The sequence below is a fragment of the Triturus cristatus genome, chromosome 2_2, assembly GCF_964204655.1.
Source record: "Triturus cristatus chromosome 2_2, aTriCri1.1, whole genome shotgun sequence".
In the NCBI taxonomy this organism is placed as follows: domain Eukaryota; kingdom Metazoa; phylum Chordata; class Amphibia; order Caudata; family Salamandridae; genus Triturus; species Triturus cristatus.
Window position 1 is genome coordinate 91,289,995 of NC_140582.1, and position 22,666 is coordinate 91,312,660.

At 43.9% G+C, this 22,666-nt stretch overlaps 2 protein-coding genes across 4 annotated transcripts in view; one reads left to right on the forward strand and one right to left on the reverse strand.

The window, feature by feature from the left end:
• Window positions 1–12,780, reverse strand: part of DNAJA1 (DnaJ heat shock protein family (Hsp40) member A1) — a 153,832-nt gene extending 141,052 nt beyond the window's left edge. Inside the window, exon 1 of one of the 2 annotated variants that reach the window (XR_014978070.1) lies at window positions 12,126–12,257. The gene's annotated coding sequence lies outside the window, so the exon portion shown is untranslated. Of the gene's footprint in view, window positions 1–12,125 lie in introns of both variants that reach the window. The other variant, XM_085641087.1, reaches the window with a different exon arrangement.
• APTX (aprataxin) overlaps window positions 12,558–22,666 on the forward strand; it is a 168,734-nt gene continuing 158,625 nt past the window's right edge. Inside the window, exon 1 of one of the 2 annotated variants that reach the window (XM_085641090.1) lies at window positions 12,558–12,674. Coding sequence is in view for 1 of the 2 variants with exons in the window: in XM_085641088.1 (XP_085497214.1) it covers window positions 12,979–13,053 (75 nt within the window). In the remaining variant the exon portion in view is untranslated. Of the gene's footprint in view, window positions 12,675–12,954; window positions 13,054–22,666 lie in introns of those variants that run through there. The other variant, XM_085641088.1, reaches the window with a different exon arrangement.

The window sequence follows — 22,666 nt, forward strand, 5'->3', positions numbered from 1 at the left end:
CTACACCCTTAGTGTGCTCACCCCATGTGGGGGAGTGAGCATAATCCCCGACTGGAGGATACCTTCTATCTGCACAATGGCAGGCAGTAAAGAGTGGACTTCACCTCGCCTTACCCCAACTGAGGAGTGGGTTCGGCACACCTTCTGGGCTGTCCTGATTTAACTGCCTGTCTTCCCGCCAAAACAGCCATAGTCAGGAAGGAGGCCTTCTCCTGCTTTCAGGAGAGGCTGGAGGGGGGGTCGCACTGCAAAGGCGGCAAGACCTTTGATGCTCCCCTGCTTTAGATGGCTGTTCCGGACTGGTCCAGGAAAGGCTTCCTTTCTGCCCCCAGGGGACAAAGGCTTCCACCCCAAGGGTCCAGAAATCTGTCTCATAGTGGCAGGCTGACATTCACTAGTCAGGAACCCACCAGTTGTTGCCTTGGCTCAGGGGTCCCCTCATGAAGGGACCCCATGGTGTATGGAATATTAAAATCGGACACTGGAATCCGTGCAGGTTTATTATTCTGAAATGTTTGATACCAAACATCCCAGGACTCAGTGAAGCCATTATACTGCTAGGAAACTCATAACGACAGGTTTCTAGACCATATATACTCAGTAAGCTTTTACTGTGCACTTATATCTAAGAATGGCCTAAGATAATATAGGAGCCTATCTGCTCATGCAGATAGATCCTCAAATGAGGTATAGTGCACTCTGCCTTAAGGGTGACTTACCTAGGCCTAAGGCAGTGCTGGGAAGGCATGGCACACAAGGATGTGTGCCACGTCGACTTCACTTTTAGCTGCACCAAAATGCACAGACTACGATGGCTGTGGTGCATGTGTGTGGTGAGAGATCTGAGGGTGGCATAAAACATGCTGCAGCCCTCAGAGGTCTGTCCCTTGCTACTATGCACTTGGTACAATAGTACCCCTTACAAGGAACTTTCGGGTAGGCCAGTGTTGTGCTAATTGTGGAAACAATGGTACAGGTTAGGGAAAGAACACAAGCCCTGAGAACCTGATTGGCAGGGACCCATGGCACACTCAGTCAAAGTGCATCAGAAAACTGGCAAGTATTGAGTGTGTGGGGTTCCTGCCGCAGAAACCCACTTCCCTACAGACAAGCTAAAACTAAAAGCCATTATTACACACCAGTCTTGGTATCAGCACCCTCAACCGCGACAGTGAATACCAGAAATTTTAAAATGGCAAAGAAAAACGGTCCATTTACTCCGGAAGGCGTTTTTAGGTCTCGCTGAGCCAGCGCATGCTGGTCCGCGAGACATGTAGTGGGTGGGTTTTCAAAGTGCTACCCCACACTTTGGCTGGCCTAGCGCTGGCGTGCACGCACGCAGCCGCCATCTGTCTTTCACGGGTTATTAAGCGTGTGGACGCTGCAGCCGCTTTCACTTTTGCAGCCGCGCACCCACTCGCTGCGCCCTGTCCATGTTGAAGACCGCTTGTTGTGTAATGGAAATGGCAAGCAGGCCTTGTTTTCTCCTTCACCGATGCCTTTTCTCTCGCCGGCTCGCTGCTGCGGTTTCCACTCCGTGTGTACATTGCCTCTCTTTTGCCGGTCTTATCTCTCCCTGCATTGTGCGCTCCTCGCTGGCTCTGTCCCCTAATAAGCATAATAAGCCGGCTTTATTTAATTATCAGCGATAGCGCTCTGTTCTTTCAGGCTCATAAAACACCTTGCGTGTTGGCGTAACACTCATCATATTGATCTGGCGCCACAGGGAAATTTATCTCTCCTGCCCCACGGGCATAAATCCGCCTGCCTGGTCTCCTCTGTCAATGCAGGTGGAAGGGGCAAGGGGAGGGGTGCAGCCGGTGCTGTATATTGAGCCCTCACTGCGGATTTGCCGGGACAGCGCTTCATGTCCCCTCCACAGAACCCTCAGTGGTCACGGACCAGTACCTCTCAAGTCATCGCTTCCGTGTCCGTCACTAGCACACCCCAGCAACCGCCCCCTCCGCAGGACCGGTCCCCCCTTGGCAAGGCAGCCTGGGAGCAAAGGCATACATGGCAGGAATCAGTCAAGTGCTCAGCACTTCCTCTTTAATAGAGCAGGCCGTGCTCCTGGGTTGAGAGGAAGCCCCCCTGTTTCCCCATCATATTGTTCCCAGCGCCTCGGTTGTTGTGGCCGTACCGCTTCCTGCTCAATTGGAGGACGGGAGGCCGCGTGGGACATTCCCTGCTGCTAGACCCCTTAATTGCCCTCTTGGACGATGGACATGCTTCCTCCCTCCTCTCCACTTAAAGAAATGCTTACTTTGCACCGTTCTCCTGATCGGTACCCACCCCCAGGAGTGCACAAAACCTTTTGCCTACATTTCCGGCTTGTTGTCTAAGAGCGTGCAGGAGGAACATCTCGGAGTGACTTCAGTGGAGTCTGGAGGGAGCTCCTCGCCAGGGGGAAGGTGTGCAGCCATAGTGGCCTGTCTGGACTTATTTATATACTTGTGCAGGATAAACAAATGCAGACAAGCCTAAAACCTCAACCCCCAATGCTGTTAAAGAGCAGAACATTCCGAGTAGGGTTTGGTGTAGTGGCACAGGATGCATTTAAAGTCAATTTGCGAGTAAGTGAAATCCCAGTATGCTCTCTTCGGATGGACAGCAGATAATACAGGGCATGGGTGGGGGGGCTGCTTCTAGCTGGGGAGGAATCTAGCTGCATCCATGAAAGCTTGTCTGGATTTCTGCTTAAATATGTGCATACAACTAATCTCAGTTAAGTCATTTTCATACTCATTGTTCTAATGAGAAAATTAAATAGACCCGACCCAGAAAGGCATAGGCTGTGCCCTATTGTCTTATATCTTTGAAGGTATACACTGACCCGTATTGAACAAATGCTAATTGAATGATCCAATCAGAAGACAGAAAATACTAATGAGCTTCCGCTGCTTTCATCTGGAATGTCACGAGCCACAATAGGTAGGGCAAGCATGCACACTACTTACTAGGTGGGGCACTTCTTAAACCACTATCAAAATAGCTTCTCATGATTAGGTGAGAAGGGATGGGGATTCCTCAGGGAAGCAGTCCCGGATCCGGTCTACGTACATGCCATCTCCCCCCGTTCAGAAGGAAGCTTCCCTCTCCCCAATGTGTTACATTTGTTTTATGAAATCAACTTCTAACTGGGCCCACTCCCTTGCTTTTCTCCTCCCCTACACAAACTATTTTCTGCTCTCCAATTCATGGATGGAGTTTGTTGCTTTCGTGGTCTTAAATTTATCACTGTGATAAAGTTATAATATGTATCTTTTTCTGTGCTACAAATCCGCTGCCTTCTACTTTACATTCAATCCACTGGAATCTAATTACCCATATTAAATCCTTATTTATGTCTTTGTTGTGCCAGCAACCGTTTTAGCTGGTTTCTGCTGTCTGATGCTTTGCATGGCGGATTCGCGTTTTACCCACTTATCGTCCAGTTATACAGCTATTAGGCTCACTACTTTCAGCGACTGTTGACTATCATGTTACCTCGTTGCCCTTGCAGCTATTTATGACTAATTTTGATTTTATGATTCCAATGTTGCAACTTATACCTATTCATTTTCACTTTATTCCTAAATGTGTAGTGCTCGAATGCCCTTTCCTCTCATTGGCAATTAGACTCATTGTGACTGTGTGTCTCATGTTGCTCTTATGTATTTGCTGTTTAGTCCTACCCATTGCAAGCCTGGTAGTTCTACAGCACTCTGAAACCCGTTTGAGAAGAGTTTGCCTTGATGTTAAAAACCAGGTTACCAACAGATTATACCAAGACGTATCATCACGGAAGAAATATTTTGGTAGTGTAGAAGGCAGTTGTTGATTAGTGCTACAGAGGAAAACGTAAAGTTTGATTTATCAGAAATCACCAGTCATTCATGGTCAAAACATTCTTCGACTGGCCAGTTTATACAGTCCTTGGGGCTCCCAGGGCAAAACAAGTTGGAATTATCCAGTGGTAAAATACATCTCATGTTTGGAGTTTAACGTGGTCATTGGTTTCGACTTTTAACCTGTCCCTGAAGGGAATGTTAGGAAGCAAATGTCTCTGAGCACATTCGCTGCCCACATAGAGGAATCTCTCCATCAGAGCCAACCTCAACAGCGGTATATAGTGGGCTCTGACAAAGGATATAGTTCCTTGGAAAGTCTGCAAAGGGTTCTTCAAGCTTATACAGCAACTAGACAGTCATCCAGGATCTCAAGACTGCTTGTCCCCAGCAACACATACATTCTCACTTTAAAAGGTGCATAAGTTCTGCAAGTAAAGCCCGAAGTCAAAAACTTTGTGGTATATTGATCCTTGGGTTCAGTGCATACTCAGTGTTGATGGATCTAAACTAGGGTTCAGCTCAGTCACGTGATGTACTTTATCCAAAAGCTGGGTGACAAGCTGTTCAGAGGGACGAGTTACTTTGGGCTTTTTTTCCTATGAAGAAACAGTGCAAACTGTTCTGAACAGGAAATGTACGACTATTCCAGCTTTCAAATCAGGCAGTATGTAAGAGTGTTTCTTTTTTGGGAGGCGAGGGGGGTGTTCTTTTATTGGGTTTTCACAACATCCAAGGATAGTTCCATTGCAAATTGTTGCTGATAAACAGATATACAGAAAGGTAACATCATGCAACCAGCACTCAGGTGCTGGACTAGGTTCTGCGATAAGTTCCATAGCACTGTAGAACAACATGACAAGATATGAGGGTGACTATATCATCAGTTATCACTGCTTCAGGTGTGTCTTCATGATGCAGGATGTGTAAAGTGGACAGGTACACCAGTACCCCTCCCCTCAAAATCATGGCAACTCTGGTGGAACTCCCGGAGAAACACTCCGGGTGCAGACGGCCCTGCACTACAGAACACATTCACTGGCATCTACCACTGCCAGGCAGTGAATCTCAAACATGCCGTGTACATACTCATATGTTCTCTCGCTCTCTCCTTCCACAACTTTGGTCCCACTCTGGATTTTATAGTTATGGGCAGGGGTGGAGGGGAAGGTGTCAGTAGCCTTTACCTCCGAATGTGAAGGGTTTTGTGCATTTTTAAAACTCAAATTAAGCCGTACAAATTATAACCATTCTCGCCTTTAAGTACCCTTTAAAGAAAAACATCGGCATAATTATCCAATCTGTTCATTTTCAGACAATACATCTTCAGCTGTTGTGTTTTTACCGGAGCCGGATTGAATTTTTTGGTACACTGACAAAGAAAAGGGATGTAACGCCCATATCCTGTTGAAAAAGGCGCAACACATTAAGGAACCGGTTGCTACCAATTTTGTGTTCATCATGCATCCTGCAGTATGTGAATATAAATTAATCTCACCACAAAAAAGGTTGGGCACTGTTCCAAAGATAGGGTCCAGAGATTGACCCATATGTCTTATAAAAAGACAAAAGAAAAAGGGAGGGGAAACAAAATCCTAGGATAAATGGACCCACCACAAGGGGGAAAGCACAAGTCTTGCCTCTTGTTGCCCTCACACCCCCCAAGGGGTGTCATGCTTCATCATCGGGCTATGCTCCTCGTTGGGCCGGCGCTGCAATTCCAACGGGCCCCCCCGAAGGGTCACTTTCTCGGAGATCTTTTTGAGGCATGCCGGATGGTGCATGAGGGTGTGTGGGTTTTTAATGAGGGTAGCTAGAATGTGTACAAAGTGAATTAAAAAATGACTGGGGGTTATGTTGATTTAGTAACCCTCCTGCCAACAATAAAAAAACTCTAATTTAGAGTATGGTCCCCAAAGACACACTGTGCCTCGGTGGCATTAAAACGGTCAACATGTTTCGCGCCTCTATCGCCGCTAGAGTCGTTGGCGCTTCATCAGGACCAAAGAAGTGCAGAAAGTGGTGAAATGCACGTGAGTGTGTACGTAAATATAAAATTTAAACAAATATATATAAATACCCACAATATATGTCAGGGCGGGTCAATTGTACTGCTCCTGAACATGACCTCTCAAAGAGCAAAACTCGCTTCAGTGGCTGTTGGCGATTAGACACCCGCACCGTGTCAGGTTGTGTAGATAGCAGGTGCCTGCACTCTTACATCTACGCGTCCAACCGCCAAGCCAGCCGTTTTAATGCCACCGAGGCACAATGTGTCTTTGGGGACCATACTCTAAATTAGAGGTTTTTTTATTGTTGGCAGGAGGGTTACTAAATCAACATAACCCCCAGTCATTTTTTAATTCACTTTGCACACATTCTAGCTACCCTCATTAAAAACCCACACCCCACACACCCTCATGCACCATCCGGCATGCCTCAAAAAGATCTGAGAAAGTGACCCTTCGGGGGGCCCGTTGAGAATTGCAGCGCCGGCCCAACGAGGAGCATAGCCCGATGATGAAGCATGACACCCCTTGGGGTGTGTGAGGGCAACAAGAGGCAAGACTTGTGCTTTCCCCCTTGTGGTGGGTCCATTTAACCTAGGATTTTGTTTCCCCTCCCTTTTTCTTTTGTCTTTTTATAAGACATATGGGTCAATCTCTGGACCCTATCTTTAGAACAGTGCCCAACCTTTGTTGTGGTAAGATAACCTTTGGGAGCATGGACACTGGACCATTAACTGGCTCCTTGGCCCCCCCCCCTTTTTTTGTTGGGGTATAAATTAATCTCACCATTGTATTTGTGCCCCCTCCTTTCCGTAGAAGTTTCTTACATTTGAAATGCAGTGGGTGTGTGTTGTAATGTGCTTATTCTCTATGCACTCTCCCTACACTGTTCTCTGCCTGCCTGCTCTGCCTTTGATGAGGTCAGATAGAATGTTGAGGGTGGTTTGGATGGAAGGGTGAATCAGTTGGTGAGAAGGGGCTGAGCAGGCAGGACGCTGCTCCTGGTGGGGTATCAATAAGGACTAGAACATCTTCCTGTAACATGTAACAAGTGGTCTGTCTTGAAGAATAAATCATCAATCGGTTATATACAAGACCAGTCTGCGCACCATTCATTCATTTTAACACTGGCGACGATTTAAAGAACCTGCGTGTTGTTTCAATGGAGTTTGGACTGGTGAAACTTAAGAGCCAACCTTGGATGGACTGAAGAAGCGCATTAAAGGAAAAAGAAGTAATCTTGCACTCCACAAGCCCCACCAGTGACCAGAAGATCGGTCAGCCCTATCGTGGACGTGCCAGATGATGGACTTGGGTGAGTGTTTCCCCAAAGGACAATTCTGACCAAATAGGGAATGGTCAGTCTTGGCCTGGGCCTGCCAATTCCTGCTGTCTTGAGAGTGTGTCTCCATCAAGAGGAGTTTCCCTCAGGACCAACAAGAATGTGTCACTCGCAAGTTTTCCCAGAGCCTCGGAGTGAAAGTGCTGTCAAGTTTCCCCAGAGACTTTAGGTAATAATATTATAAGACATTTAGACTGACATCTGGGATTAGTGCCGCAGTCTTTGTTGGAGGAGCCTTTCGTTTCTTTGGGAGGAACATCGCGTGAGGAGTTTACAAGCGTGTCATGGATTTTGCTTTATATGTTTGCGGTGTATTTGAGCAACAGCTGTGAGAAGCCGGGAGTTCGTGGCATTGGCGGTTTATGAAGAGGAATTTCTGCCTACCGATGTGTGCCCTTCATATAGCTGGCTCGTAAGGATTAGTGCATTTTTTTTTTGGGGGGTGTTTTTGGGACATATGTGACCGCTTCACTTGCTGACATTTGAAATTTTCGTTGGAAACAGTCACTCACCAGTAACTGCCATTCGTCCGTTGTTCCCAGCGCGAGTCTTGCTCTCGGCCCGCGCAGCAATATGCCGCTTCCACACTTTGATGCACGTGCGTGCCTTGAGCCACCCGGTGCAGCGTGCGCTGCGTGCCGCCATTTTAGGGTTGGCGTCTTAGACCGGCGTTACTGTTATCTCAGCACACGTTTGCCAACCACGCATTTACCAATCTCGTCGTGACTCTAGGATGTTGTCGTGTTGGGGGCTGCGCGTTTCTGTGGTCAGTTGCAAATTGGCATCTTTGTTGAAGTTTGTGGAGTTGGGCGGTCATTGATTTCATTGGGAGCTGCAACGTGGCAAGTTTTGAAGGTATTTCGGGACGCTATCCTGCATTGGATGTTATCAGCTGGGGAGTCTTTGGTGAGAACCTCGGGTGAGAGATCGCTCACCGGAGTCAGAGACTTTCCTTTTCTTTATTTTCAGCAATGTCACACTGTTTTTGTTTTTATATTTGAATGGTGGGTTTTGTTTCCCTAGGACGTGGGGGTTGGTCATTGGTTACTGTTTATTATTGGGGGATTTCTGTCATTGGTGTACGATTGTTGAATTCCTTCTTGTGGCCAGTTTTTCTTGGGTTCAAAGTTACCCATCATGTCTTTCGTCTTTAGTTCCCCATGATGTCTTTAGTCTTTAGTTACCCATGTAATATTTATGGGTGTATTGTCAGTTAATTTTATGGTGGTTTGGCCAGTATATTTTGGGTTCAAGGACATACTAGATTTGCTTAGGGTTAAAGGATACCCTAAATGGTCATGAGTTATAAATACCCATTGTGTATTGCGAGTGTGTTTTAGGGTTAAGGGATACCCTGAATTTGTCATGGGTTTTGGATACTCTTAGTTCTTGCGAGAGTGTTGTCAGTTATAGTTACCCATAAGTTATTTTGGGTTTAAGGTTACCCTGTGTTTGGTTAGGGTTAAAGGATACCCTAATTGGTTTTGGGTTATGGATTACCCACAGTTTGTGCGAGGGTGTTTTGAGATTAAGATTGCCTTGCAATTGTCTTGGGTTATGAATACCCGTAGTGAGTTTTAAAGTAAGCCTGGATTTGCTTAGTTATAGTCTTAGATCTGTCTTAGAGTTAGATCTGTCTTGCCATAGTTGGTGCAGTTCAGGGTTGTAGATCCCTGTTCTGCCGCAGTCTTGTGCCTTGGTATGAGGCACAGTGGGTACGTTCTGGGGTGTTGTGTTTTGTACCCATAGTTGTAGTATGAGTTTTCATGCTAGCTTTGTAATTTGTTTTCAATCATTATTAGGGGGAAGGATGGTGTTTAATGTTTTGGGTATGCATTCTCCTTTTCTTCCTAATGTGTGTTTTATCATCATAACACATCAAACATTGTTTTCAATTATTATAAGGGGGAGATGTGTTGTAATTCTTATTCTCTATGCACTCTCCCTACACTGTTCTCTGCCTGCCTGCTCTGCCTTTGATGAGGTCAGATAGAATGTTGAGGGTGGTTTGGATGGAAGGGTGAATCAGTTGGTGAGAAGGGGCTGAGCAGGCAGGACGCTGCTCCTGGTGGGGTATCAATAAGGACTAGAACATCTTCCTGTAACATGTAACAAGTGGTCTGTCTTGAAGAATAAATCATCAATCGGTTATATACAAGACCAGTCTGCGCACTATTCATTCATTTTAACAGTGTGCCCTCGACCACCTAGGGTATTTTCCTTTTCAAGAAGTTGCCTCTTTCCTTTATGCCGAAATGGGTGTGTTTGGAGGACAATTAGCTAGGAAAATGGGAGAGCGCTCTGGCGCCGGTTTGTACTTAGCCTGAAATAGCCTTATCTCTGGGGCAAGCAAGATTGCATCATAGTCGGGGCTGGAATCCAAAGTAGGCTAGAACAAGCATTGGCATAGCCAATAGGTCTCGCCTTGGGGACCTTATAAGTATTTAGTTATGAAGCACAATATCCTTGCTGCAACAACATCAATTGTTGCATGGGTAAACACTTATAAGGTCCCATAGGTGAGACCTATTGACTATGCTTGTTTTAAGAGGTGTGAGAATTGTCATTCAGAAGAGTCTGCGACAACAGTTAATTGAAGCATCCCATGAAGGATATCGTGGAATGGTTACCTCAAAACAAGCTCTCCTAAACGCAGTCTGGTTTCCACATCTCAAAGAAGGTTGAATGAGAATTCAAGGCCTGTGATCTGTGCAACTGCCTGTCATCAAATACCAGTGAACACACCGTAAACATTTCAGAATTGTATGGAAAGAATTGCTGTTGACTTCTTCGGTCCTCTTGACAACAGACATCCCCTGATGGTCAGTACTACTGTTATTCGCTGACAAGATTGTTCATCTATCACTCAAGATTCATCAAGAGACTAGACAGCACCTTCACAGCATGGAGTGTTTCTGCAGTCTTAAAAACTGACAGGCATCTCCGTTTCAACAGTCGAGAATTTAGAGACTTTCTCAGTCATCTTAATGCGAAGCATCAGAAGCGCACATCTTTGCCCACCAGCCAATGACCTCGTTGAACGTTTCACGAGTACTCTTAAGAAAGCTGTTCAGCGTGCACTACTAGAAAAGCTCAATCTTAAAACGGCCTTAAATTTGACTCTTCAAGTTTACCATTCGATCCCTAAATTGGCCACAGGTAAAAGCCTGGCATCCCTCATGTTTGGGAGAGCCATGATGACTATGTTACCTCGATGGACTAACAGAAGATCAAATACGGAGGAATAAACCTGCATGAAAGACTTGGATCCTAAAAGGAAAATTAAGGCCTATGCAGACAAGCGCCGATATGCAAAAGACAGGAGATAGAGTGCTTGTTCATCAGCATGGAGAACGAAAATTGGATGTTCCTTTCAATGCAGAGACATTTCAAGTTGTGATCCGCAAAGGACACGATGACTTCTCAACGCACTGGGAAGCCCATTACGAAAGAAGATTCCTTGCATTTCCGACATGTGGCTCATCAGGCAACGATGTCAACGTAGAGACTGGGACTGAAAGGTGAAGTGTGAAGACGTCCGACTGCAGCGGTTGCCACATCACCAATGCAGTACAATGACATGTCTACTGCCTGTTCAAAGTTTCTGAAAACAAGGTCACGACCTATGATCAAAGTGCCATGAAAACTCATTAGAGATCTGTGATGGTGTATATATTTATAAAAAATATTGTATTATTTATCAGAGGGGGAGATGTAGGGTTGTCTGACTTTGCAATGACAGAGCACTTGTGGCTCTCGAGGGACTCCTTAGAACTGTGAACCGAGCGTTAGAACAGTGTTGAGTGAATACCGGTTTAGAAAGCGGAGTTCGAAGTTACACGCATAACAATAACAAGGTGTTATGCTAAGCTGTGTGTGTGAGATAGCCTTTGGCAAGGCCCGGGCAGTGGAGGACGGAAGTCTGCTGTTCAGCAAATACAGTATGGTAATTTTCATTCCAGTACAAGGAAACTGTGGAACCCCCTTTTGCGATTTATTCCAGGCCTGGGCTATAGCTCACTCGAACAAAATGGGACATAAATTTGCTAAAGTCGCTACATAATATTCTTAAGTGTTCTAAATAGCCTCACTACACCTGCGAAACCACCATTAAGGGCCAAATGAACACTGCTGTACCACCGGTGCGCCGAATCAAAATTCATATACCAGTATAATTTCGAACTTTAGATTCAGTTACGACGCAGCGTGGGTTGCGACTGTTGTAACATTTGTGATAAAGACACCTACATCGATTCTGGAATAGCCAAGTTAGAAAAATAAACATCTCGATAAAAAAGGACGTTTAATTAGCTAATAAACAAACGCCTCCCAGAACAAGGCACGGAATAAATGGCTTCGTCATCCCCACTCAGAAATGACGGCGTATGACTCGTTCAACAAGAACACTGACAACAAGGAAGAGCAGAAAATACAATAAAGGGGGAGGGGACTGGGAGACGTTGTTACCAACGAAACCTGGTGACCCAAGACCGAGAACTTCCGTCCGTTCAAAGAGACACTACGGCCATGACAACCGAGAAAGGGTCTCGCTGAAGCGTCACCTTACACTGTCCGGCCCACCAAATTGCCCAGTTCACAGGGGCTCCTTGGGCATAAAGTTATCCTCAAACAGCAAATACAAATATTGGTAATGATTTTGTCAATATCCCATACTACCCGCCGCTAGGGGCGCCAGAGCGCACTCGCCTGCCTTTAGGAGATACCCACCGGACTTACCGGTGACGTCACGGGTGCGCTACGTCACCCAAACCTACATCAGAGACTAGCACTTGAATCATAATTAACGTGACACATCCCCTCGTAAATAACAAACACTCTGGGAACCCACAACAGTAAATTATGTCCCATTCAACCTTCTATGACAACAACCTATCACCCGTTAGATCAGTAGTAAAAATTAGCAGCAGGAAGGTGTCGCGCTCTCACCGGCAGGGGGTCACAATAAGTGTGCAGCGGGGTCACAGGTCGGGTGGTGCGGCGGCGCCGAAGCTGCTCTGCGGCTCCTTGTTCTTCCTTTGCCGCAGCCTTCTCGAAAGTTCGGGCGGAGCAACGCAGACGGAGAACCCTAGGAAGGGGGCGGGAGCATAATCGTCACCTGCCTGGCGGACGTTTAAACCTGGAGGGACACTCGTCAGGCTGTGCGCCATGTTTGGAGAATTTATTTTTATATGTGTCTCACGTCAAGAACCTATGATCGTTCAGTATGGAGTCACACGTTCGCGGTCCTAGAGTATTTATAGGGTTAGGCAAGGGGACTCTGTACTGCTTTTTCTGTGTCGATATATTTATTTTGCATAGCTCAGTTTTATAGTCTTTTATTTTAGATGTCCCGTTGTTGTCATTATTATAGGGTTGAGCCTGGTTTGGGCTGCTTCTGAAACGATGATGTTTCTTTCATACACTGAGCTTAGCTCCTCCTCCACTCGTGGTACCCGGTAGAGGTTGTTTAAGAAGTAGGACAGCTTCTTGCAGCAGGTAGATATGAAACGATGGGCATTTTTGTATTTCATGGGTAGTTCTTTGATCGGTCCGCACCGGCTCTGCTGTATCGTGTCTTGCTTTACTACAAAGTCGGGAAGAGAACCCCTGACGTGCCGTGGTATTTGCTATGTTTAGGAAAATCGCGGCCATACTGTGTGTGGCAGTTAGTTCCTTTCTCAGCGTGTATCTTGTCGGTCTAGAGTTTTTGTTTTCTGTCTACATCCGTTGTTCATTATAATTCGTTGTTTGTTCATTTCCATTGACGTCAGTTAGGGGAAGAATTTTGTATCTAGGCCATATGTCATTACTTTCAAGTTTTAGAATTCATCAACATAGAATGCTTCCTAACAGAGAACAAGCATTTGCAATGCAAGTAGGTATCGCATTTGTCAGTTAGAGCTATTGACATTGTAAATGGCAATGTTTTTTACCTATACTTTTCTTTTTTTTGGAGTGAATGTATGTGGTGTGCAAAATCCCTTGAGAAGGTCCTGCTCTTCGTAATAAATATATTGAAAAAGACGCAAAGTGTGGATTGTATCAACAATTGCTTGGCACGTACCTCATAGGTGAAGTTTCGCCACACATGCACACCGTGGTGCTTTACTAATGAGAAACTCATTAATAAAAGTAGTGCTTACAGACTAACCAATGCGATCGGGATCAGAGCATGTGAATCCGAATCCCGGCTTTTCTTTAATTTTCTAGACTATTTGACTCACTCTCCTGCATCTTTTTTATCCCCCAAACACTGGGAAGCAATGAAGTTTGGCAGGGGGTCTTCGGGGGTACATGAAAATGTATTAATTGCCTAGTTGCCTAGTTGTCAAAGGTTCTATTAGTGTGCAGATTTCTTAAAGATATTAAGATTACTTTACTCGCATCTATGAGAAAATCGACATTAACTAAACAAAATGCCAGAATGCGTGTCATTTTTAACAGTGTTTTAGACAGTACTAGTTGCTTAGTTTTATTGCATTAATTTTTGTATTTACTCTTTTACACAGCATCCAAAGTAGGTTACTGTTGTAAGGTATAAATCCAGTCATCAAGCAAGGTTGTTATTCCAAATCACAGATGTTTTATTGAGAGCATAGGAATAGCGTTGGTATCCCTTCAGCAGCCAGCATACATCTGCCAGGCAAAGAACACCACTATGATGTTCCTATGACAACGTTAGAACATACAATAGAATCCCCCCATTTAAAGCGCCATACATAAATTGTAGCATGGAGTAATAACCAGACATAACATATCCTTTCCCCTTAACCTATTCATATTTATAACAACAAAGCAAACTCATGTCTTAATTATTCTCCCAAGCATCATCATGAACTCATACCTATTTATCCCCACACACATAATCTTGTAAGTACCTAGGTGGACATCTGGATCTCTGTAAGACAGCCCTATTATTGATATTATCACCATGATCCCTTGTGACCACAGAAGGTTGTCTATTACACATCTCACCATCACTGATAAGAAGATATGGATTAAGATCACTGTTTTGTCTACACTCCATCTCTCTGTCCGAACCCGAATTTCTTTTGTATAAAGCAACCCTTCTCAAATTCCAATTCTCCCCATTGTATAATGTGACATGCCTACTATGCACATTTCTCACTTTGTACGGGCCGCGAAATTTCGTAAAACCAGTCCCTATGCGTCCTGGTTTAACCTTAACCCAGTCATTGGGTTTAATAGATGTTCCAAGTGGAAGTGACTTGTTGTCCTTTAATTTATCATAATCCAAATTGGCCAACCCCATACACTCTTTCATCCATGCTGGGATTAACTTGGTACTAGCAGTACGTCCTCTCATAACAACAAACTGAACTTTCCCAGACACAGTGTTCGCTGTTGTACGCTACGCCCACACCAAATCATTAACCATAGCCCTCACATCCCTCCTATTTACTATAGCCATTTGGATGACCCCCCTTTACCATGCGGTTGGCCCTTTCCACCACACCATTTCCCTGTGGGTTATAGAACGATGTTCTTGAATGCACAATTCCACATGATTTCAAATAAGATGTCATTTCTGTAGAGGTTAGCTGTGTGCCATTATCAGTGATTAACTTTACCGGAAATCCTTCCTCCCTGAAAATATTAGCCAGCACCTTGATAGTACTACCCGTGGTAATTTCCCTTACAAAATCTACACTCAGCCACTTTGACATCACGTCAATTACAACCACGCCAAACCTCAATTCTGGACCTAACCCAGAAAATGGACCAATAAAGTCTAAACATATAGTGTGCCAAGGTAGATCAGGAACCCCAATTTTGCCAAAATCACCTTGGTTATCTACTCTCAACCTTTTCTCACCCTCCACACACTCACCACACCTTTCAACCCAATCAGACACTTGTTGGTCCATTGCGGGCCACCAAAAGTGCTCCCTTAACCTTTTCTTTGTGAGTGTCTGGCCCATATGACCCTCATGAGCCAACTTGAACAAAGCAAACCTCAATTCTTGTGGAGGAACAAATTTATCATCTTTCATGATAACATTCCCCTCATTATCAAATATGGACAATTCCTCCAAAACCTTCAAGAAAGGTCTCACAGCCATCGGAAGGGTACTCTCCCTTCTGCCCCTTTGACAATTAATTCTTTAACCACCTGAAGTACTTCATCCTTTAACATACCAGCAATCCAACGGTCCTTATCATTTCATTTCATAAGGCTTTATTCGAACATTAAGTAAGTTCATAAAATATACAATACAACAAAAATTTGTTATAAATACAGAGGCAGAAAAATTCATCAAGATAAAAAACATTTAAAAATGCATACTTTTCCCTGCATTAATGGATTTAAGAAGAAAAGTAGCCGTATAAAAACATACTACCGGATGATGTAAATTAAAAAGTAGACACATACAGTCACGTATAGTTCTGACTTCGAATTTTAAAAACAGGGGTTTCAGATAAGCTATCCGGAAGTGTTTATACAATTGACAAAGCAGAAGAAAGTGCACAGTGCTTTGGGAAGTGGAGTTATCACATAAACATGGACCAACAGGATGTAAATTCATAATCGGGAAGGCAACAAGGTTGTGGACAACTCCCATTCTAAATCTGGTCAGCACAAACCGATGTGCCTTCCAAGTTATTTGAGACAGATATGGTTGAAAGCCCACAACTTCATTCAAATCATGATAAAAAGTATAAGATGAAAGGTTGGAGCTGTTCTGATGTCTCTTAATAGCAGCCTGTTGTAAAAAACACTGCTTGAGATCAGTTTTAGACAACATATCTGCCCCGTGATGATCCGCTAGGATGTCGATGTTAAAGACCACCCGAAAGCTATCAATAACATACTTCAACCACGGGATCCTTATAAAATGGTCCAAAGTAAGACAGTCAGAGATGATAGCTCTACACAAGGAAGTCTCTTCTTTAATCCAAATGGAGCGCCATAGGAGCAAAGGTCTAAGAGGGGTCAAATCGGAGAGATGGCAAATACCCAATTCGTTATGCACTAAGGTGTTCGAGACAGAGCTTGGCAAACACAAAAGTTTTTTCAAAAATACGTTCTCTTCAACCTGAAGAGAGCCTGCCGGGGCATAGCCCCATATGCCAGCTCCGTACAATGCAATTGAGACACACCGGGACTGATACATTTTCAGCATGTCATTTATCCGCCTGTCTCCTAATTTGGTAGCCATAGTAAAAATACCAAAGGCACTCCTGGCCATTTTAGACCGTACATTCTTAAGTTCAATTGCCCAGGTGTTTTTATTTGAAAAAGTAACCCCCAGATATGAAAAGTTATCAACAACCTGGACCTTTTGACCCTCTATGAAGAAAGAGGGTTGTTTCTTTCCAATCCTAAGGCCGTATTCCATAACATAGGTTTTGGATTTGTTTAAGACTAGCTTTCTGCTTTTGATAAATTGCATGAAACCATCCAACAACAATTGAAGACCATATGGTGTACGTGAAATTAAAACAGCGTCATCCGCGTAGAGTAACACGGGAACATATTCATTATTAATTTTGGGGGCATCCACTGCCAGAGATTTAAGGAAGGATTCAATTTCATTGATAAAAAGAATGAAAAGCAATGGGGCTAGCACACAACCCTGACGAATTCCACGCCCAATCTTAAACATAGATGTACATTCGCCTTGTGACCCAAAACGGACACAGGCTCTTAATTTAGAATATAGGCGTGCGAGGAAGAAGATAATACCCTCTGGGGCCCCCATTTCTAATAGCTTTTCCCAAAGAATGCCGTGGTCCACCAGATCAAATGCACTACTGAGATCTGCAAAGCAAAGGAAAATAGTGCCGGTCTTTGCCAGGGTATATTTACCAACCAACAGTTCTAAATTTAAACATTGCTCTATCGTTCCGCGACCCTTCCTAAAGCCAAACTGGCTCTCGGCTAAGATGCCATTTTCTTCTGCCCATTCCTCCAATCTCACCATTAGCACTCGACTCATGACTTTAACAGAAGAGTCCAACAGGGAGATTGGTCGGTAATTCTTGGCTTCCCCGCGATTATCTTTCTTGAATATTGGGATTAAAATGGATTCTTCCCATGTCGGGGGCATCTTATTTCTGACAGCTGCGTTAAAAATATTAGTAAGCAGAGGCCCCCAAATTTCTGGGACCAATTTATACACATCAATTGGGACCCCGTCTGGGCCTTGTGCTTTCCCCCCCTTACTGTCCCGTTTACTGTCTAAAACCTCTTGAACCGTAACATTTAATGGGATATGCGGCCATTGTTTCCCTGAAGTTTGCGCTCCACCATCAGGCTGGAAAAGTTTAGAAAAATGTGTAATCCAGTCTGCCTGCATAACATAGGAGGTTAGTTCTGGAATTTTGTCGTCTTTAAGAAATGGGGAGTTGACAGTTTTCCAGAATAGGGAACAGTTGTTCAATTCAGCTGCCATGGACAAATTTTCCCAGGCCTCTTGCCGAAGTTCCGCTTTCCTAGTATTAAGGGTTTCGTTGTATCTGGCTCTTAGATCTATGACCAGTCCCTTATCTCTGGGTTTAACAGATAGAGCAGATTTCAGCTCCCTCGGGGCCGAGGTGCAAGCTGAATTAAACCAGCCCCGCGATTTGTCCTCATTATGTTACGGGTACCTGTGAGTTTTAGGTTAATGGCCGCATTAATACTAATAAAATGTTCAATTGAGGAAGAAGTACATAAATTATCTTCGAGAATCGCGGTAATATGTACCAGGGAACTGGTTATGATGGAATCGGATGTAATGTCTGCCTTATCCCCCTTCCACCTGAGTCTTGTACCATTGGGGCGCTCCGCCTCGATACTATTAATAGTACGGCCGGGGATACTAACAGCATCCTTTTCCCACAACTTAGCCTTTACTACCAGGCAGTTGTGGTCACTTAATTGAATATCTATTACCTTTGGGGCCGTGAGCAAAACCTCCAGGCCCGAGGAAATGCAGATAAATCTATTACAGAGTTCATACCCCGGCCTGAAAAGGTGGGACAAGTATCCCCTTGTACATTTTTCTCATTATCCATAATGTACATATTATATGAGGCGAGGAAATTATTTAGGGCATCTCCATAATAATTGTGTTTAAAATGGAGAATCCCATCCTCGTGAGCGTCCACTAATCCGCAAACATTATCCTCAGTGAAAGGGCAGGTGGTAATATTAAAGTCCCCTACCAGGAGCAAATCAAAGACTTCATTGGAGTCCTTATACAACTCTTCTAGTGCTTTGGAGAGGTCTTTGACCGGCTGATCCCTGGAGTCGTTAAAACAATTATTGTAAAAATTAATTAAAAGAATGTTCCTACCTCCTTTAATTTGCAGCCATAAAATCTGGGAATAAACCCCAACTTGTACATATTTGATAACTGATAAAGGGGCTTTAACTGAAATCAAAACAAGTAGACCACCCTTGGCTCTACCTGAAACCGAGCCAATAGCAGGAAGCTGGTATGAGTTAAAACCACTATAACCTTTAAAATCAGTACACCAAGTTTCCTGTAAACAGATAATGTCAAAAAGATCTAAGAATTCCATCCACCCCAGACTATCTGTTTTTGATCGGATCCCAGCAATGTTCCAACTTACAATGTGACACTCAGATGAGGTGTGGGTACCTGTCCCCAGATTTATACCGAAGCTATCCTGTTGAGAAGGGGCAACATTTAAAATCTCGTCTTCTGACACAGGGTTATCCGGTATATTTCCCATTACGGCTAGGGGCAGACAGATTACAGGGATTTCTGCCACCAACCCTGATAAACCAATTTTCGGGCCAATTGTCAACAGGCCTAGGTTCCCTGGAGGTTCATCTGTAGGACCTGGGGCGACACCCTTCTCCTGTCAATCATTTTGGTCCAATCCACTCAGGCATTGATAACGGTTAGCAGTAGCTACCTCGGTGTTTATCAGACTAAGGCCCTCATCTCCCCTCATTATCCTTCCCCTCCGCTGCAATGGGAGGTGCTCAATATGTTGCCTATAGAAAAAGCCAAGGGGACGAAGTACGATACCCTGGTCAGTGCTGGGACGGGACGTGGCGCGAATCAGTGCTGTCGTTGCTAGGTGAGGGTTACTAAAATTTATGATAACACAATCACCAGGAATGTTTTTGGGGGACAGTCCAATCCAATTTGTTCTGGTGGTAACCAGAATCTGATCCGCCATAGCCACAGGAAAACCGCATTCACGATTGAGCCAAGCCACAGTTTTATTCTTAAGGGAATCATGGGATTCCACAGTACAATTAGGCCCGTCCTGTCTGATAACTGGCACATTGGTCAAAACTGCCACATAAGGTGCGCAGTCGGGTGGCAAGTTAGGTTGGGGGAGGCGAAGATCATTATACCTCCCTCTTCTTGAAGACCTATTCGTGTTCCCCGTATCATGAGTAATTATATTAGTCGGGGCACCGTTAGCTGAAGTAGCACTAGAAGTATCCCCGGGGGCGCATTGTATGGCATTACCTGCAAACCCCCGCCGATCATTACTTGGAGTAATCCCTTTAGTTAACTGATTCGAAGAACAAGAGCCCATGCTCCTTATCAATTGCTTTGCCACACATTTCTACCAACTCATCCACTGCTGCAACCGCACCTTCACATTGAAACGCCTCCACATTTGCTTTGTCTATCTCATCCCACGGTAGTGGAAGTCTAGATAATCCATCAGCTTGACTGTTTCTCCAACCCGCAATATATTCAATCTTGTACACATACTCTTGTAAACGTGCAGCCAATCTGGCCAACCTCGCTGACCCTTTCCCTGCTCCACCAGGGGACAAAATCTTCACTAAAGGTTTATGGTCAGTCTGTAAGGTGAATTGAAAACCCCACAAGTATGTGCGAAAATATTCTGCTCCCCATGCTGCCGCCAGAGCCTCTCTTTCAATTATTGAGTAATTCCTCTCCGAATCAGTAAGTGTTCTTGAAGCAAATGCTACAGTTTTGGAACCCGACGTATGAACCTGTGCCAACACGGCACCTATACCTACTGCACTAGCATCTACAGTAAGGATTGACCTATACCTGGTGTCAAATGGGGTCAATATTCCTGCCTCACAAATTTCCTTCTTGATCTTCTCAAAAGTCTCTTGTTGCTCCAAGTCCCACACAAATTTTACCCCCTTCCTAAAAAGTATTTTAATTCCTTCTGTTTTTTCCGCAAAATTGTGCACAAATTTTGCGTAGTACTCTATAAGTCCTAAAAATGATCTGAGTTTATCTTTGTCTGTGGGTGATGGAGCTTTTCTTATCGCCTCCAATAAGTCACGTTTTGGTTTCACCCCTTCACTGGATAAAGTATACCCTAGATACTCTACCTCTTCTACTGCAAATTTTACATTTCTCTTTTTTAAGTGTCAACCCAGCATTATCCATTTTTGATAACACTTCTTTTAAGACCAGGTTATGACGTTCCTTCGTATCCCCAAATACCAAAACGTCATCTTGGAAAAAGCAACATTCTTTATATCTTTCAAAACCGCTCCCATCATGCGTTGAAACACCCCAGCCGCAGACGCAAACCGAAAGGCATTCTTGTAAACTGAAATACACCCTCCGTAGTAATAAATGCTGTAAGCGGTTTTGACTCTGCATGCAATTTAATCTGATGGTACGCACTGCGTAAATCAAGCTTTGAAAAATATTTTCCCCCTTTTAGCATTAGAATGAGTTCATTTATGTTTGGTAATGGATAGTTATCAACTATGATATTTTGATTGAGTGTGCGCAAGTCCACACAGAATCTGTAGCTACCGTCAGGTTTGCCCGTGATCACAACAGGTGAAATCCAACTTAACGTCTCAATTTGCTCTATTATACCTTGTTCCACCATTTCACATATCATTCGCTTGACCTCCTCCCTAGCAATGATAGGAACTTTCCTGACCTTATGTTGCATTGGTATTGCATCAGGTTTAAGTATAATCTTATGAACATAACCTTTGAGTTCGCCTATACCATCTGCAAACACATTACTCATTCCCTCTATGATTGTATCAGTCGTAATTTCGTCAACCACCATCACCTGGTTTACAGCCCTTGGGTTAATAACTATGTGTAGATCATATTGGTGTACCCATCCCAATATTGGTGGTCCACTGTGTGCTACATATACCTTTCCTTTTATGGTTCTATCTTGAAAATTGATATCCACTAGCATATAACCTATGATATCTATTTTCTCCCCTTGATATCCTCCTGGGTTAATATCTTTAGGAAGTAACTCTTTGTTTGGCCAATGTTGTTCGAATAAAATACGAGGAATGATTGTCCAAAATGACCCTGAATCAACCATTAGTTCCACCTCTTTCCCATATATAACAAACGTGGCCCTGGGTCTTACCCCTCCTTCCAACTGGATCTGTTATATTCTCATCATCTACACACAGAATTTTGTTGACACCCTCCACCTCACATAATGCTGTTATATTCCCCACCTCACTTTGTACTACCGATACCTTAGGTTTGTACGTTTTGTACATCTTGTAAAAGTGACCTTTGCCACCACATTTTTTGCACTCCTTGTCAATAGCATAACACCTATATAGTCACTTGTGTGGTATGTACTACCACACCTAGTACACATCTTCTCATGCGTCTTATTATTATCCAGATTCATGCTGGTATTATTGCTATACCTCTTCCCAGGTACTCCCTTCTTTTCATTGCTTTCACTATTTTTGCTAGTACTCAGCGCTGCTACATCGTCTTTACTTATACATGTTACAGCTGTGGTGCTCTCTTTTTTCTTTTCCAATTCCTTCATACACAATTCCGATTGCTCCACTACCTTAGCAATATTGATAGCATTCGTGAGCGTGGGATTCTTTGCAGCCCATAACCTTTCCTGCATTTTTTTGTTACAGCATTGTACAATAAATTGATCTCTAATCATCTCTTCCCTCATATTTCCAAACTGACAATCTAGGGATAATTCACGCAAACGTGTTACAAATTGATCAATGGTTTCATCCTGTCTCTGTGGTTGTGTATAGAATTTATGCCTACACATCACTATATTTCTTTCTTTGGCATATTGTTTCCTTAACCTCTCTTTTGCCTCTAAATATACATTCGCTATAGCCCTTCCTTCCACATCCCCACCCGGTGGTAAAAATTTAAATGCATGTTGCCCCTCCTTTCCCAGAGTACTTAATAATAACGCTTTTTTTCTTGAGGCACTGAAGTCTTTACCATCCAAGGCCTCAATATAGTTTTCAAATATCTCAATCCATTCTTCCCACTCTAAGTGTGGATCACCTGGTTGTTGGAGAAATAAAGGTGGAGCTATAACATTGATGCTTTCCATACTTCAATGCTTTCCCCCCCCCTTTTTTTTTTATAGAAACAAAAAAAACCACCAGATGAATTTAAAACAAGCAACAGCACTCTATCTCAACACATAAACTTTTAAGTTAATTCTATATGCTGTAATGCCAAGCATACAGTCACTAGTCCTAAAGTCTGAAACAACCCATGTATTTCACCGTA